This window comes from Triturus cristatus, chromosome 6 (assembly GCF_964204655.1).
Source record: "Triturus cristatus chromosome 6, aTriCri1.1, whole genome shotgun sequence".
In the NCBI taxonomy this organism is placed as follows: domain Eukaryota; kingdom Metazoa; phylum Chordata; class Amphibia; order Caudata; family Salamandridae; genus Triturus; species Triturus cristatus.
In genome coordinates, this window is record NC_140589.1 from 1,059,174,403 (window position 1) to 1,059,198,514 (window position 24,112).

The 24,112-nt window shown below is 43.5% G+C and overlaps 1 protein-coding gene across 4 annotated transcripts in view; it reads left to right on the forward strand.

Annotated features, from left to right (window-relative positions):
- The window catches only part of AKAP7 (A-kinase anchoring protein 7), a 1,351,667-nt gene that overhangs the window by 324,099 nt on the left and 1,003,456 nt on the right, over positions 1 to 24,112 (forward strand). For all 4 annotated transcript variants that reach the window (XM_085611892.1, XM_085611893.1, XM_085611895.1 and 1 more), the window contains exon 6: positions 22,863 to 22,975. In XM_085611892.1, coding sequence (XP_085468018.1) covers positions 22,863 to 22,975 — 113 coding nt within the window. The remainder of the gene's footprint in view (positions 1 to 22,862; positions 22,976 to 24,112) is intronic.

The following is a 24,112-nucleotide window of genomic DNA, read 5'->3' on the forward strand; positions in this document are numbered from 1 at the left end:
GCGCAAAAAATAATGCAACATCGAGAGCCCGGATTGGGCTAGCTCTCAGGAGCCTTAAATAAAAGGAGTAGAAACTGATGCTGCAGCCCAGGGAAAGTAACATGCCATACGTGCTTTAAACTATGCTCCTGAAACACCCCCGGCTTGGAAAGCAAAATAGGGAGTAGTTACAGCTTCTCCTTCCAGAACCAATTCGACATAATCATCGTTCAGGAAACATTGGCAGTCTCACTATCCAGCAGTCAAAGCTACTTTCTCCATCACAAACTCGGCAGAAAAAACAAAACAATTTGGTCACCCTGTCCCTGGCAGAGCATATAGAGATGCTTCCAGAACCGAATCCAGGCATTCATTTCACACTACTCACCAGCTTTGATCATAATAAACGTTTACTTTCAACCTACTACAAACTCAAAAATAATGTAATCAAGAGAATCATATCAATTATTCTAAAGAAAACACACTGCGCTCTGGCACTTGATTTCAGTATCACAGGAGATGTTAATATGTACCTGATTAGTTGTGGCATAACTGTTGAATCTCTTACCCAACAGAACAACTACTGGAACATACAGCCCTCGGTGTCAAACTACAGGAACTGGAAGGACAAAAGCCGGAAGAACTTTTTGTTACAGTAATATTCCTTATTTTAAGGCTTTGTTTTTACCTCTTTGTGCACCCTTTCGGCTGTTTTTATACAGCGCAAACTCGATTCGAATGTATTGGAGAGCATTACATAACCATTTGTTACTTTACACTAGGTCACCATTCATTGTTTATATAGATGGGGAAATTAAGTAATTTGTCCAGATCGGTGTCTCCAACCAGTCAATCGCGAGCTACCTGTAGCTCCCAGACACCCTCAAAGTCGCTCACAGCCTCGAGTTCATTTTTTTTTTTAAGTTTGAGTTTATTGAGACCATAAAGACATTACAATACGCAATCAAAAACCATTAAGAAAACATAAGTAATCGTAATATATACAATAAAGGATAAAAAGCATACTGGTTACAATAAACACTATATCCTAGAATAAAAAAAGAAAAAGAGGAAAAAAGGGGGGGGGGGGAGCAATATAAATGTCATTAGAAAGAGTTCAAAATAAAATGTAAAAAAGGAACATAGTATGTGATTAAAACTCTAAAAAAAGATATAATTATACAAATATAATATGTAAAACAGCATTAGATTGTTCTATAAAAAAAAGACAACGAAACAAAGTCAGGGCGGTTTACGAACATCATCTGACGTTCTCACAATAGTATTAAGTGACGTATTTGAAGAAGCGGAAGTAGATAAATATGTAGTCAGAGGGAGCCATAGCAAATCTCTTTTAATTGATAATGATACAGGGGTAACATAATTGGTATCAAGCCTATGATGAAAGCAGAGGGCGTGCCACCAGGCTCTGTAAGTAACTTTATCCGCATGTTTCCAATTTGAGGTGATTAAGTGTAAGGCTTTAGCAAGTAACAAATCAATTAGCTGAAAATGTGATGGGGACTGAGGCCAAGCAGGGGATAAAGAACCTAGAAAAATATTTGGGAGGGAAAAGGAAACCTTAGTGTTAAATATTTTGTTAATTTGAGACCAGACTAAATGCCAACATTTATCATTATTGGGGCATTCAAATATATATAATATAATGAACGTTGATACACAAAATAAAGAGTTTGAGTAGTGTTGGCCGCCCGTGAGGTTTTGTGGATCTTTAACCATAATTTATCCCATACAGAGACAGACCAGGATTGCGATAAGTCCTTTTCCCATGCCAATTCAGTCTTCGTTTTGCACCTTACGGAAGAAGATAGTAGACATTTGTAAAGGGAAGATGCAGAAGGGGAGGCGTTTAATAATGGAAACAATGTAGAACATGTTGTAGGGAGATCAGGAGAAGGTGGAAGTAATGAAAGAAACTGGTGGAGAGAAGGGAGTAGAATATCATATTGTTTCTTGAAAGAATTAGGAAGAGCAAAGTTAGATTTGAGGACTGAAAAAGATAAGGGTTTATTATCAGACAAGAGTTGAGAAATCCATACCAGCCCCTTGGAATACCAGGCTTTCCAATAGAAAGCACGATTTTTAATGCGTAGTAATTTATTGTGCCAGATAGGTTGTTGAGAAAGTGAATTAAGCGAAGGATAGGAAGACGGCAGAAGAGGAGTTAAGAGTTTGCGTGTGCAAGAAATGACAGAATGACGTAAAGAGGAGGTGTTAGCAGAGAAAGCAAGGGATTCTGGAAAGCCAAAGGGGGAAGTGAAATATTTCTCTATGCGTAACCAAATCGGAGGATAGGTAGGAGAGTCAGAAGAAAGCCAGCAAGAGGCCTGTTTTAGAGAAAACGCATAGTGATAAGATTTAAAGTTAGGAAACGTAAGCCCGCCATTTGATTTATCTTTTTTAAGAATAGATAAAGCTATTCGAGGAGGTTTACTTTTCCAGAGAAATTTTAATAAAATGCCCACTAATCTCTTAAAATAATATCCTGGGATATGTACAGGGATCATAGAAAGAGAGTATAAAATAATGGGAGTAAGCATCATCTTAATAGAGTCTAATCTACCCCACCAAGAGAGAAAAAGAGGGTGCCATTTTGTAATTGAATCATTTAATTTCTTAGTAATGTAATCAAAATTCTGTTTTAAAGTTTCCGAAATAGTTGGGGAAAACCATAATCCTAAATATTTTAATTTTGAGGATTGCCAGGAAAAACCGGTGTGAACAAAATAGTGTTTGAGACACAAGACATTAAGGGGCAGAACTTCACACTTATCTCGATTTAGGCGGTACCCTGATAATTTGGAAAACGCATCTACCTGAGAGAGGAAAGGGGGAAGAGAAGTGTCTGGATTGGAACAATATAAAAGAATATCATCTGCATAAACAGACATTTTGACTTGGTGAGAGCCCAAATGGAACCCTGTAATTTGGGTATCCTGCCTAATTTTGGTGAGGAAGGGTTCTAACGCAACTACAAATAATAGGGGGGCAACCCTGACGTACACCTCTAGAAAGAGAAAAATATTCGGAAACCTTACCATTGGTAAAAATAGATGCTTTGGGACCAGAATACAATAGAGAAATCAAGGAAATTAATTTAGAAGGAAACCCTATCCATTTGAGAGCATGGAACATAAAGTCCCAGCCAATCCTATCAAAGGCATTTTCAGCGTCTAAAGCTATGGCAGCAAGCGGATAATCTAAGGAAGAGACCTTGCTAAGAATATTAAAAAAGACTCTAGAATTATCAGAAGATAAACGACCTTTTACAAAGCCCGATTGCTCCGGTCCAAGAAGCTCAGGCAAGACTGGATCAATACGTAAGGCAAGAATTTTAGCAAAAATGTTGTAGTCTGTATTAACTAAAGAAATAGGGCGATAGTTTTTACAAAAAGAAGGGTCCTTGCCTTCCTTAGGAATTAAGCAAATCATAGCATCTTGAAAGGTGCCTTGAGACAAACCATTCTCAATAAAGGAGGTGAATAAGAGAAGAAGTTGTGGGAGAAGAAGCTTTGAAAAGTGCTCATAAAATTCAATGGTGAATCCGTTGGGACCAGGGGTCTTACCTCGTCTTAAGACCGATACAGCATGGGAAATTTCTGTCAATGTAATATCTACCTGTAGCGAATCAAAATTAATGTGTTGTGAAGGGGGGGGGGGGGGGGGACTGATGGATTGGAAATAAGAAGATAGGTCAGAGTGAAGTGGTTGAGTCTCCGGAGTGTAAAGATTTTTATAGAAGGAGACAAATTCAGTTAAAATATCTTCATCCCTAAGAAGAACGTCACCATTAGAGTTAGTCAGAGAGTCTATCCTAATTCTATCTCGACGTGCTTTTAGATAATTAGCCAATAATTTCCCCATTTTATTCTGACCCCCGTAGTAACTAGCACTACTCTTCAGAAGATAAGAAGAAGCCGCTTCCGTAGATAATAAGTTCTTTCAAGGAAGTTTCAGAATAAGAATGATAATAAGCATATTCTAGTTTTTTAATTTGGGCAAGCAATTGAGCCGAGTGTTTCTCAAAACTTTTTTTCTTCTGAGAGACAAAATTGATAATGAAGCCTCTGGCAGCTGCCTTGAAAGAATCCCAAATCATAGCAGGAGAGGAATCAGGAGTTGTGTTTATGATGAAGAATTCTGAAGCGAAAGAACTGAATTGGCTAGAAAAATTAGGATCCACCAGCAATGAATTATTAAAACGCCAGCGTCCAGCAGACGGACTATAAGGGAGTAGGTCGAAATCAACAGAAACCGGGGCATGATCCGAAATTAAAATGGACCCAATTTCAGAGTGGAGTACATGTTGCGTTAGAGATTTACTTAAAAAGAGGTAGTCAATATGAGATTGTGATTTGTGTGGAGGGGAGAAAAAGCTGTATTCCCGAAGATCAGGATGACACACTTTCCAAATGTCAACTAACGATTTTTGATGAATGGTAGAAGTGAATTGTGAGTGCATTTTATTATTTACAAATTTGACTGGGGAATTCCTATCCAAAATGGGGTCACAAATTTGATTACAGTCACCGCCAAATACAATATAATCGTCCTCAAGAGAGAGTAACTTATCAGAAATTTGCAACCAAAAAACTGAAACTGGAGCATAAACATTAAAGAAAAACAACGGTATTTTATCAATAAGTAATTTAACAATGACCCAACAACCCTCAGAGTCAGTTTCTTGAGAAGTCACTGTGACATTAAACTTCTTATGAGAAAGAATGAGAACACCATTCTTCTTACCCAAAGCTGGGGAAGAAAACACATTGCCCACCCAACATTTCTTTAATTTGGACGCTTCAGCATCAGATAGATGGATTTCTTGAAGAAAAGCAACATCAGTTTTTAATCTAGCTAAATGGGATAAAACTCATTGTCTTTTAATAGTATTGTTCAATCCCTTAATGTTCCATGTGGTAACTCTGAACTTGACTGGATAAGAATTAAATCATTAAACCATTAACATACAACGCGATAAACAGTTATAAAATTAAAAGGAATAAATAAGTGAGAACTCAGGAACGTACTGGCAAGAAGATAAAAGAGGAAAAGATTAAAGACAAACATTTTAAAAGGCTCAATAGGGGAAAAGAACAGTGAACAAGGAGTATAAATTTGTGAAAGATCAGATAAAAAGGAAAGAGAAAAAAGAGAGTAGGATAAGGGAAGTGCAAAGGGGAAGAAAAGAAGGGAGAAAAGGGAAAAGAAAAGAGAGGAAGAGAGAAACAGTAATAAAAAACAACAAGAAAAACACAAAAAGAAAGTGTGAATAGGAAACATACTTACATGAAGAAGATCCAAAGGAACAAGGGGAGGGGTGAGGCAACCAGGCGAAGACGGGGAGGGGGTGGAACCACATGAAATGGATGAAACATCAAGGGGTCAGCGAGGCGGAGGGCTGGGAATACATCAGAAAACAAGGATAAGGAATCTGTAGCAATAAAGCAAAGGAAAAGTCAGATTGAACTGTTTAGAGCAAATTCAAACAGTAAGAATTGAGAACACAGAGAAATAAAATCTCAATCAAGAAAAACATAGGAGACAACACCTTCAGAAACGCCAATGGGAGGAAAAAATAACAATTAAACTGCTAAGCAACGAAATGAGGTATAAAACGCTCAAGCAGCATTACGCAGGAGAGCCAAGGCCAACATTAAGAAGAAGATGCCGGACCAGAAGAATCCATGACGGTTGGTTTGCATGAGTTAATGAAGCTTTGCAGATGTATAGGATCTTCATATGTTGTTCTGTTATTGTATGTGACTTTGAAGAGGCACGAATGAAAAAGTCCATATCTGGCACCTATTGAACGTAATTCAGCTCGTATATTCAGAAAGGCTTTGCGACGATTGGCTGTAGCTTTAGCATAGTCTTGTGCAAAGTACAAGGAAGAGCCTGACCAAGAGATTTTGGGAGAAGCTCTGACCGCTGACAGAACCTTTAATAAGTCAGTATACTCGAGAAAGTATAAGATGACTCCCCGTGGTCTTGATGTGCTCGCTGAAAATTGAGCACCGTTCCCTCCGGCATATGAAGCAACTTAGGGATGAATGATTTGAAAAAAGTAAGGGAGTCTGTCCCCTCAAGACCTTCCCCCAGGCCATAAATGCGTAGGTTATTACGTCTACTGTGATTTTCCAAATCCTCGACTTGTTTCTGTAGTGTAGAGACTTGAAAATGAAGGTGAGAAACAGTAACACAAGTCTCTTTGAAGGAGGAAACAGAATGTTTAACTGACAAGACCCTTGCTTCAAGTTGAGACCAGTTGTCTGTTAGTACTTGTAGTTTGGTGTTAGTCTCTTCCATAAAAGGACGCAAAGCTCTAATTTCCTCCAACAACAGCTCCATCGACACCGGCGATGATGATCTAGGCGCCGACGGAGGATCTTTTTTTAAGCGTTTAGTGTTGGATTTCCCTGAAGCTGTAGACGAAGGCTCCGTTGTATTATCTGAATTTTGAGAGGATGAGGCTAAAAAATCTTCCAATTTAGAAAATTCAGAAAAGATCTTTGAATTCTTTATGAAAATGCGTTTTGGTTTGGAAAAAGATGGGCGCGGTATCTTTGTTCTTCCCATGAAAAACAAATCGCAAACTCCAAGACAATGCTATTATAATGTACCAGAAACCAGCAATGACGGATAAGGCACTTAGCATATGAAAACACTGTCGAGGTTGAGCAAAGAGAATCCTCTAGCCATTTGTAGCTAGTGCTTCCAGTAATCCAAGCATATAGCAAGGAAATAAGTAGAACATCAGATAAGATATCACTGTAGTAGAGAGGAGCTGTATCCTGAGGGGCTGATATGAAGAGATGAAAGTGTCACCAAATTGACTGCTGCGTGCTGTTCACAAGAAAGCAAGAAGTGGGGACACTTCCTAAAGAAAAAAAACTGCTAGTCCACCTTGGTAGGTAATCTTGGCAATAAATATAACATTCTGACCACATTGCATGGAGTCACACATAAAAGGAGGTGAAGAAATTGGGATAGATGCCAAAATGAAGAGCGCTGCCACATTAAAGCGCCACAAATTCTCTCACAGAAAAGCTGCCATTTAGCATGGGCAGGATTTTGGCAGTGAGTAACGCATTTCTGACAGGCAAAAAAGACACTGTGAAAGCATTGTGAGGAGACGCGAAAAATTCAAAATGGCGGCCGCGCTCGTTACAAAACCATCAGAGAACTCACAGTGAAGATAACAGGGTCCAAATGCCGCCACAGAAGTTCACAAGGGCCACAAAGCATGCCCGAAATCTTCATAAGGCTATCGGTTATTCCAGAAGAGCAGCAGCTAGTCTCAAAGCGCCGAGTCTTCCCGGCGGACCGCGGAGCTTCACCCGGGCGCCGCCATTCACTCGGGTGCCAAGCCACGCCCCCCCTCGAGTTCATTTTTAAGTAAGCACAGGGTCACATTTGCCTTTTAACGTTAAGGGAAGGCTGTGTTTACATTATCATCATCAGGCTGCAGATAGCAGAGCCTGATAATGAGCAATGCTCAGTCAGATTTATGGGCCAAAGAGGTGAAGAACGGAAGCACTGAAGTATTTAATTCTTAAATAAAAGTCCTTGTCCACTTAATATGGGAGCGTGAGAACTAAATTGATGTTTCTGAAAGCTTTTAATGGGGGAAAAATGAAAATGAAAAGTTATCTTAATCTCACCTTTTTCTACACTTTAAATTTCTCCAGTGTGTGTTATAGATGGTACAGTGTCCCATATGTGGAAAGGTAAGTCCTGTACCACAAGTACATACCACACAGTCTCTTAGTCACCTGTAAACATATATCACATTCATACGCACACGTTTGTAAATCTCCAAAGACCATGCTCTCACTGATACGCATGACAGCCCTAGCATCGTGCCCTAGTCAAAGTATTTTGTTCAAACCATAGCATGTGGCTCTATGGACATTAGGCTTAAAGTCAATTAAGCTGGGTGTCGGGGCGTCTGGTAACAATGCCTGAGTTGCTTAGCCTTCAGTAGCTCACGATGATTTTCACTGACTAGAAGTAGCTCTCACTACAGAAAAGGTTGGAAACCCCTGTGAGCACCTTGGGATGGGAGCACTCAATGGTAGATCACCCAACAACTGCCCGGCAAAACTCACTTACATTGGCCCCCGGTCTCAGTCCATCATTTACTACACCTTCCTATCGCTCCCTCTACTTCCTGCCGTTTGCTCTTGCCAAATTATGGAGCATTGCAAGAGCAAATATCTCCCATAAACACTGGTCTTAGACCTAAAATGAGAGGTTGTTGAGGTGGGCTTGTCACGTTTGCCTCTCAATTTACTATAAACGATACAAAACTCAAATGGGCAGAAGAATCTATAGTGAAGTTCACCAGCATTACCAAGGCAGTCCTAGAAGAATGTGAAAGATACAACCTAACCCAATTAGCAACATGGCAAACATTTACAACTGACCAACTTTCAAATAATAACTGCAACATGGATGGCCCACCTAGAACAAACTTGTCAGCACCTCCAGGACACTGTCAATAACCCAACAAGAGATCAGTAGCCTGTCACCTAGCCAAGAAAAAAGTAAACTAAACCAGGCATTGAAGCTGGTTCGAAGGGGCAGTAGCAAAACAATAAACAACATAGACACTCAAAGAGCTGCAAAAAATGAGTCTGGGTTGACAACAGGAGAAATATGGATGACGTCTGGGCCAAATACTCCACAACAGCAAGCAACCCAATTCAAGAAATTTCTGGTCAACTGTGAATAATTTAAACCGACTGCAGCAGCCCCTAGGAACACTTCCATCAGGGAAGAGTGCTGAGTTGTTTTTTCTCAAGAAACACTTCTCTGCAGCATATGACCTAGTGCCCTCAACACTCTTAGAGGCACATTCACCATCGCTATCATTAGACAAACCAACCCCTCTCTGTAAAGAGCTTTTATCAGCACCAAATCCCTCCATAGCAGCAGGTCAACCTGTTAACGGGGTCATACACCACAGGCAATCCCGGCACGGGGACAACCACCCACAAGCTCAACTGTCCACAGACACAGATTTACATTTCTCCCTCATTCTGGATGGAGTTCAGCTGTCTGAGCAAGAAACTACTAAAGTCATCAGAGGCAGGAGGGACGGTGCCACTGGGTCAAACGGAATACCCCAGGCTATTTACAAACAAGATCATCAGTACTAGAAAGGAAAGTTGACTCCCCTCTATTCCAAAACAATCCACACAGGCGTTATACCTGACTCATGGCAAGGTTCAGTCATCACCCCCACTTCACAAAGGAGGAGATAAAACCTCACCAGAAAACTACAGCCTCATCACACTTCTAGACAGTGAAGCAAAATACTTTGCTCCCTTGTCTTAGATGACTTGACTGCCTGGGTGGATGGAAATCGAATAATCGCAGCAACACAATCTGGTTCCGGGAGGGGTTCTGAGCACAATCACTAACATCTTGGCCTTGTCCATTTTACTAGACCAGACAAGAAATCAGAATTGCATGACCTACCTCTGCTTTGTCGTCTATAAGTCAGCTTTTGACTGTGTAAATCGAGGAAAGCTCTGGAGGATTCTCAGGGCCTGGAACATCCCTTAAGATTTGTCATTTATGAACTAAACGAAGGCCTAATTGCCATTGAGTTGAGAGCCCCTCAGCATAATGCCACCAAAATATGTAAGAAAATCAATCCACCTGGGACTTCCCTCCAAGCGACTAACTTGAGGCCTGGTCACCCATTTGTAAATCCACAGGAGTGGGAAACGGTAAGGGCTGGTTCATCGCCACGTCGGATGTGGATTGACTCTTTGAGCCCCTGACCCAGAACACTCACACTGACCCTGGGCCAATATGTCACCCGATTTAGCATGTACCTGTGCATTGCCATATATTTATGCAGGACACGGAGATTAATGGTTCCAGCAATGCTATAATTAAATTCAACACGCCAGCCCGTGCGATTCTTTCAGACACAGTCCTGTCACTAACTCCTGTTATTAATATTGAAGCATCAAGAAACCCAGTTAAACATATATCATGAAATGTGGCTTGCTTGCAAGCCAAGCTGTGTGATCCTGAATGGGGGTAATTCTGTCAGGACCCGAGGTGAGGATTATGCTCAAACTTCCTTTATTCTTTTTCCAGCAGTTTCAACAAAACAAAACTATCTCTCCCATGATGCACATGGTAAAGGTCAGAGTACAATCCACCAATTGGCAATCCATGATATCCACAAAGGCGGGTTTCCCCTGGACGACTTTCTATGTCTTTTCCTACTTCCAGCGAGTTAAGTACACACTCATTTCTGTCTTGGTTTTGAAGGTTTTATGGGTGTATGTATTGAATTTTGGTATTGCTTTACAGCGCCCTCCTTCTCAAAGCCTCAAGCGGTTATGCGGTGTGCGCTGGAGTTTCATAGGGGCGCATGTCTCAGCGTATCTCGCTGGTCCATGTGCGGTGAGCTTGTGGGCATCAGGAGCAGCGAGTGCTCAGACATGCTGCCTGGAAGCCAGACACCCGTAGAATTCTCAGGTCTGCATTTTAGCCGCTCAGCCTGACGCCCACATGCAGGTCTGTATTCTATCTCGGAACGCCAACACAACGTGAGTTCGCATATCCCTCCAGGCTGATAGGGGCTGGCCCAGGCATCACGGACACCTAATCAGGCAAGGGTGAGTCGCCCCAGGGGCTGAGTTTCCATGGCTGCTCAGCGCGCCCAAAATACTTAACGCCCAGTTATATAAAAAATAACCCTCAGGCTGCCCAAAAATTACACGCGGTCAGGGCAAATGTTAACATTGGTATTGCTTGGTGCTGACTGCCTTAATCCTTAATTGGGGCCCTGAAATGACTGGCTTAACTATTTTGTACTTGTGGTTTGCCATAAGCACATCCTACACCTCTTGTATCATGGAAGAGGACTCTACAGAGGAAGAGTCTCTGCCAGTCCTGCCCCTGGATGATGAGTTTTGCAAAGCAGTAGATACGTTCAGCCACCAGGCAGTGGCGGCGACCATGGGACCCTTTGAATGCCACATTATGGAAGTGGCCTATTGTGAGAAAGTGCCATCCTTCTTGCATGGTATGCCCCCACTTTTTGCTGAAATGCTGAATGTACTTTGACTGAGTGTGCCCTGAACTCCTGCCAATCAGGTGCCCAGGGCCTATGTTACTTCCCTAAACAAAAATATCAAAACCAAATTGGCAAACCCTGGCCACATGTCAGCCCCTGGTAAATGGTACCCTAGGTACCCAGGGCCTTGAGACCAGGGAAGGCCTCTAAGGGCTGCAGCACTCATTGTGCCACCCTTAGAGGCCCTGTACCCTAACACCCACACACTGCCCTGGCAGGCTGAGTGTCTGGGTACAAGACAAAACAGAGAGTCGACATGGCACACATCCCTGTGTGCCATGCCCACAAACTACACTGCCCTGGCATACATCAGCCACCCCTCTAGCTGGGTGCCGTATGCCAGTGGTGTGGGCACAGAGGCAGGAGCCCTGTGCCCCTACAGTACCCAGGTCCATTCCTGGGTCCTGTAAGTGCAGTGCTGCCATTTAAGAGTACATGGTGCTGGGAGCTTGTCAAACACGAACTGCACAGCACCACAATGGCAGCACTGAAGCCTGAGAAGTTTGGTATCAAACTACTCAGCACATTAAATCCACACTGATGCCAGTGTGGGATTTAATGTACCAAGCACCACAGAGGGCATCTTAGAGAGGCCCCCTGAAACCTAACCAACAATCCACGTCTGTTCTGAGGCTGCCTAGGCTGCCACACAGCAGACATGTTGCTGGACCCCTGGGTAGGAGAGCCCCTGCTCTCCTGAGCCTGCAACAATGCACATCCTGGGTGAGGTGCTAAATCTCCTCCCCCAGGATGGGCAGGAGGAAGTTTTAAAGGCATGCCGCCTCTGTGAGCTTTCCCAGGCCACTGCAACCCTCCACTCTGGCGGGAAGCTTGGCCGGAAACCCCAAATAAGGACAGGGGATGTGCCAGCCTGCCAACCCCACCCCTCAGGTGGGGGAGGCGAGGTGAAGCACATCCCCGGGCTCTCGCCATCTTGAAGATGGGGAGCCCTACCCAATCAGGACTAGGCTACTGCCCCCCTCCCACAGGAGAGAGGCAGGATAGGGGGTGTACCCACCCCAGGACAGGGACCCATTGGTCCCTGCCCTTCACCTACCTGTAACGCCCCTAAATCTAGTATTTAGGGGCACCCTGAACCTTCCTTCCCCAGATTCCAAAATCCAAAGAAGAGCTAGAAGAAAGAAGACCTGCCCTGCAGCTGCTAAGAAGAGGAAGACACAAACTGCTTTGGCCCCAGCCCTGACGGCCTGTTGACCCTCGAACCTGCTCCTGCTCCAACCCGGCATCTCTTGTGGCCAGTAACCTCACAAACCCCAGAAGACCTGGCTACCTTTTGACTCTAAGCCCTTGGGACTCCCATGAGTAGAGACTCTACTCAAAATCTACTTCTAATCCCTGGCAGCAGCCTGGAACCGCAAACCCAGCACACTCTGCACCAGCCAAGCCTGGCCTGTGCCGGAGTGACCATAGACCACGAAGGCGACCCCACGGCGACTGTGACCCCGAGTCCGGCACCCAAGGACCTCCCTCGACACTCCTGAAGAAGCTTGCAGCCTCAGAACAAGCTGCCCCCCCAACCGCGATCAACAGAGGGTAAGATTTCCCGACACCAAAAGGCACCCCTGCACTCGGCGCCCCGCGGCCCCCTGTGCCCAATCCCGGGGTACCTACCTATCCTCCAACTACCCAACTCACCTCTCGAAGTGGTGGTGGCACCTAAAGAATCCTCGTCCCCGAGCTTGCAGTTTTTTTCTAAACCGGAGATTTCCCATTGAAATCAATTGAGCGCCCGAAGGCTCAAAAGCACCCTGCACCCACCCGCCCGAGTGGCCCTGGCAGTGCAACCTCTACACCTATCTACTTCTCCACTTGCCGTGAGTAAGTGACCAGGAGTCCAGCTCCCACATCCGCGTGGCCTGCTAGTCAGCAGCCACCAACCAAGGCCCCCCTACCTCTCATAGGATAACATTGGGCCTAACTCTCTCTGCACCCGGTCGTCCTTGTGTCACTGGGGGTGAACAAACTGTACCTACTTGACCCTGGGAGACCCCTACGTCTATGCCCAGAACCTTAACTCTGCCAGAAGAGTACTTACCTTTAAACCGATAACTCAATTTTCTCCATAGGGTAACATTGACTGGCTTTTTTCTGAAATTTCTTTTAAGTGTGGGCTTTCCAAAACTTAAAATATTCACCAAAAATCAGCCGAGTAACGAAAATGAAAATACTCACCTGCTCTTAGGTGAGCTCCCAGTGCTGGATCTTGGTGCCCAGCACTGACTCTTAAAACTACTTACAACTGTACTTACCAGTAACCCAATTTTCTTTCATAGGAAATCATTGACTGTTTTTCTGTGAAAATTCTTCTAAGTGTCAATTTCTGCAATCTTTAAATATTCTTTAAAAATCGTATAATATCTGAAAACGTAATTACTTACCTGTTTTGGATAAAGGTCCCAGTACTGAGTCTCGGCACCCAGTACTGGATTACAAAAGTATCGAGAACATACTATACCTGCAACTTTAATTTTCTGCCATTGGGAATCATTGACTGTTTTCTATGAAATATTTTCTGTCAACTGTTAAAATAGCAAAATATTGTCTAAAAATCACTTGATTCCAAGTACTGACCCAGGACTGAATCTAGGATCCAGTCCTGGAATTCCAAAAGTAATCCTAAAAGTAATCTGTGGCAAATAACATGAAACTTCCATTGAACTCAATGCATTATTGTGTTTAAAATAGTGTTGCCTATTGCAACCACTTGTAACTGTTTACAAAAGTCAATTGTATATTGCAAAAGTATTTATATAAAGCATCTCATTCTGAGAAAGTATATTTTAATTCCAATTGTTGGTTATAAAATAAAACAAGCATATATTTTTTATATATAAACTATTGGCCTAGAGTTCAGTTATTGAGTGTGTGAGACCATTTGCTGACTGAGTGTGTACAACAAATGCTTTACACTGTCCTCTGATACTGCCTAACTGCTCGACCAAAGCTACCACTTTAGAGAGTAAGGTTATATCTAACTTTAGCCTCTGCCAAATTTCTGGGAACTGTTGACTCTGTACAACCTGTACCTATTTGGGAACAGTATATACAGAGCCACTTTTTCAGACCTATGCCTGCCAAAACTCCCAAACCCAGCAGCCCCCTAAGCACAAGAGCACATCAGGAATATATTTGGGGGCTGTCAAGCTCCTAAAGAGAGTCTTTTTGGCCCTCCCAGATGCAGAGCTGCAGGATACCCTGTTGGATGTCGCTGCTGTAGCCACCCGCTGGGCCTGGACGCAGAAGAGGAGGAATCCCCGGGAGACTCCACTGATGAGGCCAACCCCGCCGAGCCCAGACAATGACCCAGAGGAACACTCTGACATGCTGCTCCCTGAGGACCTGTTACACCACTGCTCCTCATGGTGGACTCCCTCTACTAAAGTCTCCAAGTTTGTTGCAGGGAGCCTACATAACCCAATAAATAATAGAGGTTAAAGCCTGCCTCCAGGCAGAATGCCCTCGACCTGACCTACTAGGCAAGGTGGCAGTAACGCCAGAAATTGACTCCAGAATGGCTACGTTCCTCCTGAAATATATCCAGGACCCAAAAAAAGGGAATTGATCAGTCCTGAAAATCATGCCAGGATAAATTGCTAGATATCTGCTGTCAGATATCTGCCAGCGTAGCTCCTGTCAAAACTTAGAGGCGAGTTGTGCTTGCTTGTCCTGCTTACCGCTGGCCAGGCGTGAATCGGTCATAATAATACAGATTGCATCAGAGTTAATTTTCGTACAGGTCTGACACAATGGTGCACATCATCCAGTGATTGTGTTAAACTATTTGCATTCCCTAAAAGTCAATTTTTTTATTGAGTAATTATGCAAAAATGTTGAAGTTCAGAACCCAAATATTTTATTTAAAGGTAAGCATGCAGACTATTCGTTACGATTTTTATGAATTATAAATCTTCAGCAATTGCTTTTATGACCGACAAGTATACAATAAACACCTTCGAGGCTATGCGTGTGCCAATCAGAACAATGCAAGGCCCCTTTTGGGCTAGTGCAGGTATACACTGAGCTACAGAGGGGTGTCAAGTGATGTCAATAGTGCAGCAAGAATAAGCTCCGAGACTGAGGAGGCACAAGGATGGCCATCAGGCACTGCTTGACTCTGGGCAGTGTGTGTCCTGGTTTAACTGGAGGCGGACCCCAGCTTCACAACTGGGTGTCATACTTGGGAGGCCCTTGTGCTGATGTGTGTGAGGAACAAAAGACAGGCCACTGATACCTCCTCGTGGTAAGAACAAAGACATGAATCACTGCACCTTTACTTTCACATTCCCGGTGCTGCATCAAAATTGTCATATAATTCGCTTTAAAAATCCCTTTCACTTTGCAGTCAGAGAAAGAAAAGTGAACAACAATCCTGAAGCAATTTGTCAGAAGACATAGGCTGACATTTGATTTCTGTCTTTGTCGCACCAGTAAATGTGACAAGTGAAACACAGAAGGTAAAAGCATCTTAATTTATTGCTCAGACTTTCCCGACTCACCAAAAATCAGCTCGTGACCCACTGTTTGGAATACGCTGTACTTCTGTGCCCCTGACATGTGCCCTTATTGCTCTCTCTCATGTGTCTGTGTTTAATTTTTTTTATATATATACTGTACAATAACAGGTCATATCATACCATACTGTACGAAGATAGGCTATACCATGCCGTACTATACAATGACAGACCATACCAAACCACACAATGACAGGCCATACCATACTGTGTTATACAATGACAGGCCATACCATATTATAAAATAACATACCATACTATTGAATGCCATGCCATGCCATACCATATCATACCATACTACAGAATGACAGGCTATACCATGACAAACTATACACTGACAGGCTATAACATACTATACAATTACAGGCTGTATCATACTGTACAATGACAGACCATACCATACTAAACAGTTACAGGCTATGCCATACCATGCTATAGAATACCAGGCCATACCATACCATACTATACATTGACAGGCCAAATCATTTGATATCATGCCATGCAATGACTGACCAGACCACATCATACAATTCCATACTAGACTATACAATGATATGCCAAAACATATTGTACAATGACGGACCTTACCATACCATACTATACAATGAAAGGCCTTATCATACTATTTAATGATAGACCACACCATATCATACCATAATACAGAATGACATGCCTTACTATACCACACCATGCTATACAATGATAGGCCACACCATGCCAGACTATAATATACAATGACTGATTATTCCATACTCTAGCATACCATACCATACTATAGAATTACAGACTTTACCAAACGATACAATGGCAGGCCATACCATTCCATACTGTAACATACCACACCATACCATACAATGACAAGCCATACCATTACATACTGTAGCATACCACACCAACCCATACAGTGACAGGCCATACCATTCCATACTGTAGGATACCACACCACACAATGACAGGTCATACCATACCATACCATACTAACAAAGACATACTATACTATATACTGACAGGCATACTATATCATATACCATACCATACCATGCCACTCGCAGATGGAACAGTGATTACGGACTTTCCTGGTTTGGGCTTCCAATGCGGGAATGCGAGGTCCAGCAGCCTCAGCTTGCACACAGCTGCTTCCTCTTCCCCTGATTGTTTCCTGCCTCCTGCCTGCATTCAAAACTGCTCGCGGCCCCCGCTTCGCGGGAGCCACTCGCAGAAGGAACAGTGTTTATGGACTTTCCCGGTTTGGGCTTCCACTGAGGGACTGCGAGGTTCAGCAGCCTCAGCTTGCACACAGCTGCTGCTTCTTCCCCTGATTGTTTCCTTCCTCCTGCCTGCATTCAAAACTGCTCGCGGCCCCCGCTTCGCGGGAGCCACTCGCAGAAGGAACAGTGTTTACGGACTTTCCCGGTTTGGGCTTCCACTGCGGGACTGCGAGGTCCAGCAGCATCAGCTTGCACACAGCTGCTGCCTCTTCCCCTGATTGTTTCCTGCCTCTTGCCTGCATTCAAAACCGTGCCCACCACACGCAACGCGGGACGCGTGCGGGTGTGCGCCGGGCGAAGGCAGGGCCAAGGGCGGGCCCGTTTTAGCCCGTTCTAGACCGCGAGAGACCGGACCGGGCCATTTCTCTTCATCTCTTGTCTAGATACCTGTGGGTATATACTCCCTTCACGTTGTGGGTTTCAGGTAGCAATAAGTACGTATCAATTAGCTACGGAACGATCGTCAGCGCACAGCTTACCCAGGTATGGCAGCTCGGGAGCTGAGAAACAAAACAATGATTGCCATGGGCCAGCTTACAGGCACCCTAGATAATTTTATCACCAGGGCAAATTCGGTGATTGACCAGGGGATAATTCTGATGGATCGACGTGTATCGCAAGACCTTGCTCTGGCCAAACGTTCTTCAATGGGACACATCGCCAATGTACGTACCCCTGATCGTGTCTGTTCCCGGGGTTCAATGCTAGTCCCAGTTACTGTGCATACCTCGCCTTTATCTCTCGAACAGAATTGTTCCTTACCACTGGCCTCCCAACCAGTAATAGAGGTTCCTTTGACTGTTGAAACTTCTAATGTGGTGGCTCCTCCTGAGAAATCACCAATCAGTCAAACTCGGAAAAATACTAAGGGGAATAACTCTAAAAGAAAGCGTGTTGTAACATCTGTGGTTGGTGGGAAAAAATCGAAACGTGCTAAAGCATATGTTGACAGTGACACAATAATCGTAGATAAGGGGGGTTGTGTTCAGAACGATCAGGCTGCTCAGGGATCAAGGTCACTGAATGATTTGGGCACTGGCCATAGCCCTGGGGCTGTGTCCTGCCCCGCACTAAATATTACTTTGGTTCAAGATTTTATAATGACAAAAATGGGTGCTTTATTTAGGGCCTGGCTTGGACTGATAGAGGAAAGACTGGGGAGTATCGAAAAGAGGCTCATGCAAATTGACCAAGATATATGGGGCTCTATGTCCAAAAACAATTTAAACGGTCCAGAGCAGGGAAACATTGTAACGACTTCTAGTTTTGATGGGGCATCAGCGTACAAACTTCCTTCTACCAATGCTGACGCTATTGATTACAATAATATACCCCCAACGAGGACCCAGGATTCTTGTGACACCCCTCTTGATAGCCTGACTAAGCATACATCCTTTGGTCTAGGAAAACCAAAAGAGAGTGGCCAAACCCTGCCTGTAGCAGTTGCTCGGGTGGTTCCCAGAATTGACCTACCACCGGAAACTAGTCCGTATTTGGTGGTTTTAACTGGTATTCCCGAACTAAGTAAAACAGATCGGGAACCATATAGGTCTTTAAGAAACAAGGTGACTCATTGGCTCAATCTTAATAGACCATTACCCTCACATATCACAAGTGAAATATTGATGGTACGAAGGCTTCCATGGGTGGGCTCCACTCCTAAAACTATAGTAGGTGACTGTGTGTTGGTAAATTTTAGGGACCCTCGTACTGTTGAGTACATTTGTAACTGGAGTCAAAACAGTACTGGGTCAACTATTGGGTCATATCCTCCAGGCAACTTGAATGAGCGGGATGGTGGGTGGACTTCAGTGTCATATCGTTGTGGGTCCAGGCCAGAGAGGGGTATGTATGGCCAGCCATTTGTCCAGACTTACCCAACCCTACAGAATAGGTTCAGTACCCTGGATGAGATAGACTGACTGCATCGTAGCGAGACGAATGCAGGAACAAGAACTCAATTGGCCCACAAAACTAGCCTGGGTGGAGTGGTGGAGATGTTCAAGAGTGATCCCTTAGGCCTTCAGACAGATTCATATATATCTACTGGGGGACTTATCTTGGAAACAGGCATCGAGTATCCGGACAGTTTAGTATTACCCCACGAAATGCTATCGCCCCAGCTGAATTCTGTGGAGGGAGTTAACTTAGGAAGCCCGCCCCTTCCAAAGATAAAGAAGATGACTATATTGTCCTGGAACGTGGCGGGCTTATCAAACAAGTTAAATTGCATAGAGTGGGGATTCTTAGTGGACCACAAGGATATTTGTCTCTTTCAGGAGACTTGGGCTAGGGTGGAATATCCCAGAGAGGGTTTCGCAACTTTATATGTCCCTGCTAGGTGGGCTGGAAGAGGACGGCCGTCAGGCGGCCTTGCAATCTGGGTAGCCGCCCACTTGGGCTGTACAGCAGAGATTATGCTTACGCACCCTGCAGACCTTCAGTGTATACTCCTCAAATGGCCAAATGCTTATAAATTGGCCATTGTGAATGTGTATTCTCGCCCAGTTGGTTTGAATATGGAATCGCCCACTATAAATGATTTGTCAAATTTCATCAGCTCATTGCCTGGTAACTGTCGCCTTCTTTTGGCGGGAGACGTCAATTGCCAGTTTGAGCTGCTTTCAGGAATGAGAGAGGGTGCCCTTTTGGGTGAGGATGATTATTGGGTGATTCCACCATGTCAATCGCCATCCCCAAAATTGTAGTCTCCTCTGGCGGCTCAGATTATATCCTTCATATTAAATAATTCTTTGAGGGCCTGTAATGGGCGTACCCAGTCCGATAGCCCTTCAGTGTGTACATTTAATAGGAAGGGGCAGGAATCATGTATAGACTGCATACTAGTGGAGATGAGCATGTGGTCTAAGGTTCTTGATTTTAGAGTCATTCCAAGGGCCGATAGCGACCACAATGCTCTTTGTCTGGATATGGTGTTCCCGGGCCCCAAGACAATTCCTATTTTAGGAATAGATGATTTGGGGGAAGGAATGTTAGTATTATCTAATAACAGGCGAAGGGTAAAATGGGGTAAAATAGTAGACTCAGCAGAGAAAATAGCTAAATTGTATGATCTGGTCCACTCACGATTAACAGAGGTAGACAGCCTGATTAGCCAACCCAAGCCCACAGAATTTAATGAGAAACTAGGTTCTATTCATGCAAGCTTATTTACCGGGTTAGGAGACGTCTTCAATCCCTTGGTAGCTACAAGGAAGAATAGGTCTCCTGTATCAGCTTGGTATAACTCTGCATGTAGAAAAGCTAAGACCGAGTTGATCCTTGCAGTTAAGTCTGACATTGACAAAAATAAAATACATTATCTTAGACGACGCTATAAAGAAGTTATGGCACATGCAAAGAGAGAATGGGACTGGGATAGGTGGCACAACTTAACACGGGCTTTAGAGTCAAGAGACACAAGCAGATTTTGGTCTCTAATTAATACAGGGTCAGGGGAACCCAAAGCTGCAGTAGAATCAAACATTGATGGCTTAATTTGGGAGTCCCATTTTAAGGCTCTTTACTGTGAAGAACCCTGGGTACAAACTGCTACTGGTTCAATAGATTTAAATATACAACATGACCCCTTAGAGTTTACTTTGGGTGAAGTGCACAAGGCGATAGGGAGACTTGCGATGGGTAAGGCTCCAGGTTTGGGGACTTATTTAAGCACGAACCTGAGATTTGGGCTCCTTACCTGCTTATCCTTTTTGATGCAATTGTAAAGGGTATGGAGGTTCCCTGTACCTGGCTGGGAGCGGAGATAGTCCCAATTTTCAAAAGGGTTTCTCCTCTGCTCCCAGCCAACTACAGGCCAATAAGCCTGATCGATGTCCCCCAAAAACTTTTTGCACGCCTTGTATTGGACCATCTTCTGGAGTGGATGGAGGAACATAAGGTTCTAAGTCCTCTCCAAGCAGGGTTCAGGAGGAACACGTCTACCATGGACCAGTTCTTTCGCCTTATTCTCCTTTATTGGAAAACGGCAAAGATCGAGGGTGGCAGCCTCTACATGGTATTCGTGGACCGCAGGGCCGCGTTTGATTTAGTACCGAGGAAGAAATTGTGGGGGGTTCTCCAGGACTTGGGTGTTCCACCACAAATTCTGCATATACTGATAAGGCTCCACGGTGGGAATTTTGCTCAGGTCAGATGCGGAAGGAACGGGGCATTGTCATCTAGGTTCCCAGTTGGCAGGGGGTTGAGACAGGGTTGTGTCCTAGCACCAACCCTGTTTTGCCACTATGTCAACGGTGTAATTTCGCATCTTGACAGTCTCCCCAATAATGATGCACCAAGGTTGGTGGGCAGGAGGGTACCAGCACTCATGTTTGCTGATGATACCCTCCTGCTCTCCAAATCCCCTATGGGGATACAACGGATACTGGACGGGTTTGGGGACATTTGCAGATCCAGGGGCCTTGAGATAAATGCTGATAAAACAAAGTACATGATATTAAATCCTTCGGCATCTACATGTCTAAACCCGACCCTGGGGTCTGTAAGGTTGGAAAGGGTCACTACGTTCCAGTATCTCGGGGTAACATTGCATGAAAACCTCTTTTGGGGACCACAACAAGCAAAATCCCGTTTAAAGCTGTCTCAATTGGCGGGTGGCATTTTGAAGGTTTCAAACTCATCTACATTTAAGCCAGTAAGCTCAGCTCTGGAGATTTACAAAACTCAAGCCAGGGCTGCAGCACTTTACGGCGGAGAGCTGTGGGGTCATTCTGTTAGTCTTGAAATCTCTAAACTGGAATCTAATTTTGTTAGACGGCTGCTGTCACTTCCACAAGGCACCCCACTCCTCCCTTTAAGATTAGATCTGGGACTCTTACCTATAGAAGATGAATTAGCACTGAAACCACTAAGGTTCTGGCATTGGCTATGGACCACTGCGGAATTGTCACACTATAGACAGGAGCTGAAGCAGGTATTGAGCCTCTGCAACGCAGATAAAATACCTTGGTTGGCTTTTGTCAAACGTGAATTCCAACGCTTGGGCTTGTTTGACATGTGGAGCGACCCGGAGAGGGGATGCCTTGAGCTATCGCGTAGGACCTTGGCAGGGCTCTTCAAAGAGAAGAGTTTGAATTCGGCACTATGCGCCCCTAATATTGGCACCCTTACTGACTCATTCTTGGTTTCCAAAAGTTCTTATAAATTTGGGGATTTTATGGATATTGTTTTTCCAATTTTAGCAAGAAAGCTTTTTATTCAATGGAGATATGGTACTCTCCCTCTTAAAGTGTTTACAAGTAAATGGACAGTTTCAGCAGATAAGACCTGCCCAGGATGCAGTTGTAGTACGGAAGATGAAATGCATGTGCTCTTCTTCTGTCCCGCCTATAGTAAACATAGGAAGCACTGGCTGGTTCCGTTATGCAGAAATCTAGGTTTTAAAAACTGTTTACAAACGTTTAGAATTTTAAAGACTAGTACCTCAAATTTTATTGTGTTTGTAGTAAGCAAGTTCTTGACAGCCATTTGGACGAAAAGGCGTAAATTAATGCTTAGTTAATGCAAATTTGGAAAATTTTGTGATCATCATTCTTCTAATTGTAAATATGGACACTATTTTTATTTCTAAATTTGCAATCCAATGGTACTCAGGCGTGATTACATATTTTCTTGTATGCAATGTTAACGGTTTTATTTTTGTATCTTTTATGGCCTATACGGCCGAAATAAAGAATTTTTGGATTGGATTGGATATACCATACCATACCAAAAAAAATTATAATGCCTGAATCTCGCATAAACCAGACTGATTGGTTTTGACAATGCTTGCTTTTTTTTTTTTTAGCATGGATGATCATAGAAGACTTCCCTTTTTGTTGTTGATAGTTTCTCTAACTATGGTGCACACACACATTTTATACGACCAAAAGCATATTGTTAAGCATACATCAGCATGTGGCATCTTACTACCAATGCATTTGTATCCTACAGAAACCCTAGAAAAGATATTTAAGGAAAAAGGCATACCGATGAAGGACAACAAAGCTTTTACCCCCCATTTGACCATTATGAAGCTGTCAAGATCACCAAAGATACGAAAACAGGTGAGCGCAAATTAAATGCAACACAGTAGCAAGCGAAATGTGTGTGTGTGGGTGTGTGTGTGTGTGAGTCAACGCCAGAAATGTTTGCAGCTCATCATGTTTTGGCACAGTTATCAGTTTGTAACGAGCAAAGAACGTTGGTCAGACACAATAGGTTACCTCACCAAACCACTTTTGTCCACAGTATATCGTGTGACAACTTACCGAATCCTCCGGAGAGGTCAGTAAACGCACAATGCAGCCTCCATCAATGGAAGAAAGTATGTCCTGCAGGTCTTACAAGGACCACTGCTTTTCAGACCCAGTCTCCATAAACATTTTGAAATGTTGGTAAAATATTATTGAAGCTAACCCAATCTAGTAGGTGCTGAAGGACCAACCTCTAAAAAGGCTTGGCACAGAGACTTATGATGGATAGCGAATGATAGTTTGAAGGAGCATTCTTTGCCCCTATTTTGGATCAGAATGAGTAATGCTGACTCCAGGCTACCCAGTCAGTACCAGTTACAATAGTGACTGATACAACATAGGCCAACAAACCCCCTATCATGATTCCTAATATCCATGTTGGACACCTCTCTACCCCCACCTAGGCCTAAAGTATGGGATTTTTTCACCGTAGTTACCAGGTTTATCTAACCTACATACCTACTCATTCATGCCAATGCTGTCAGTGATGTGTAGTTCTCCTTTCTACAATTAATAATAGACTGTATCTTAAGCCCAGTGCACATTTCTTCAAATGCTTGATAAAGCATCTTAAGGTGAAGTCACAGCTGTTCTTCTGGGATGGAGCTCTCAAAATATTCTCATGTTCACTCGTTCCTAGTGCTCCTACCTTCTCATATAACCTTCACCTCAAATATTAATGTCTTATTTTTCTTTTGCAAACGATTGTTTTATATTTTATAATTAAACCTTATGAATGTTTGTTATGGATGGAGCAATTTTGCTTTCCACTTTAACTTACCAATCAAACTACACCTTGCAGGAGCTTCTGTCCACTAAATAGCGTCCTGGCTTTAATATGAGTGTTCATGCTAGCTATAGCTGACAACAGGAAGCAAACCAAACTTTTAAATATTAACCCTGTATTACGCTCCCTTATTGATAATGGACTTCCGTTGCAACTTGTTA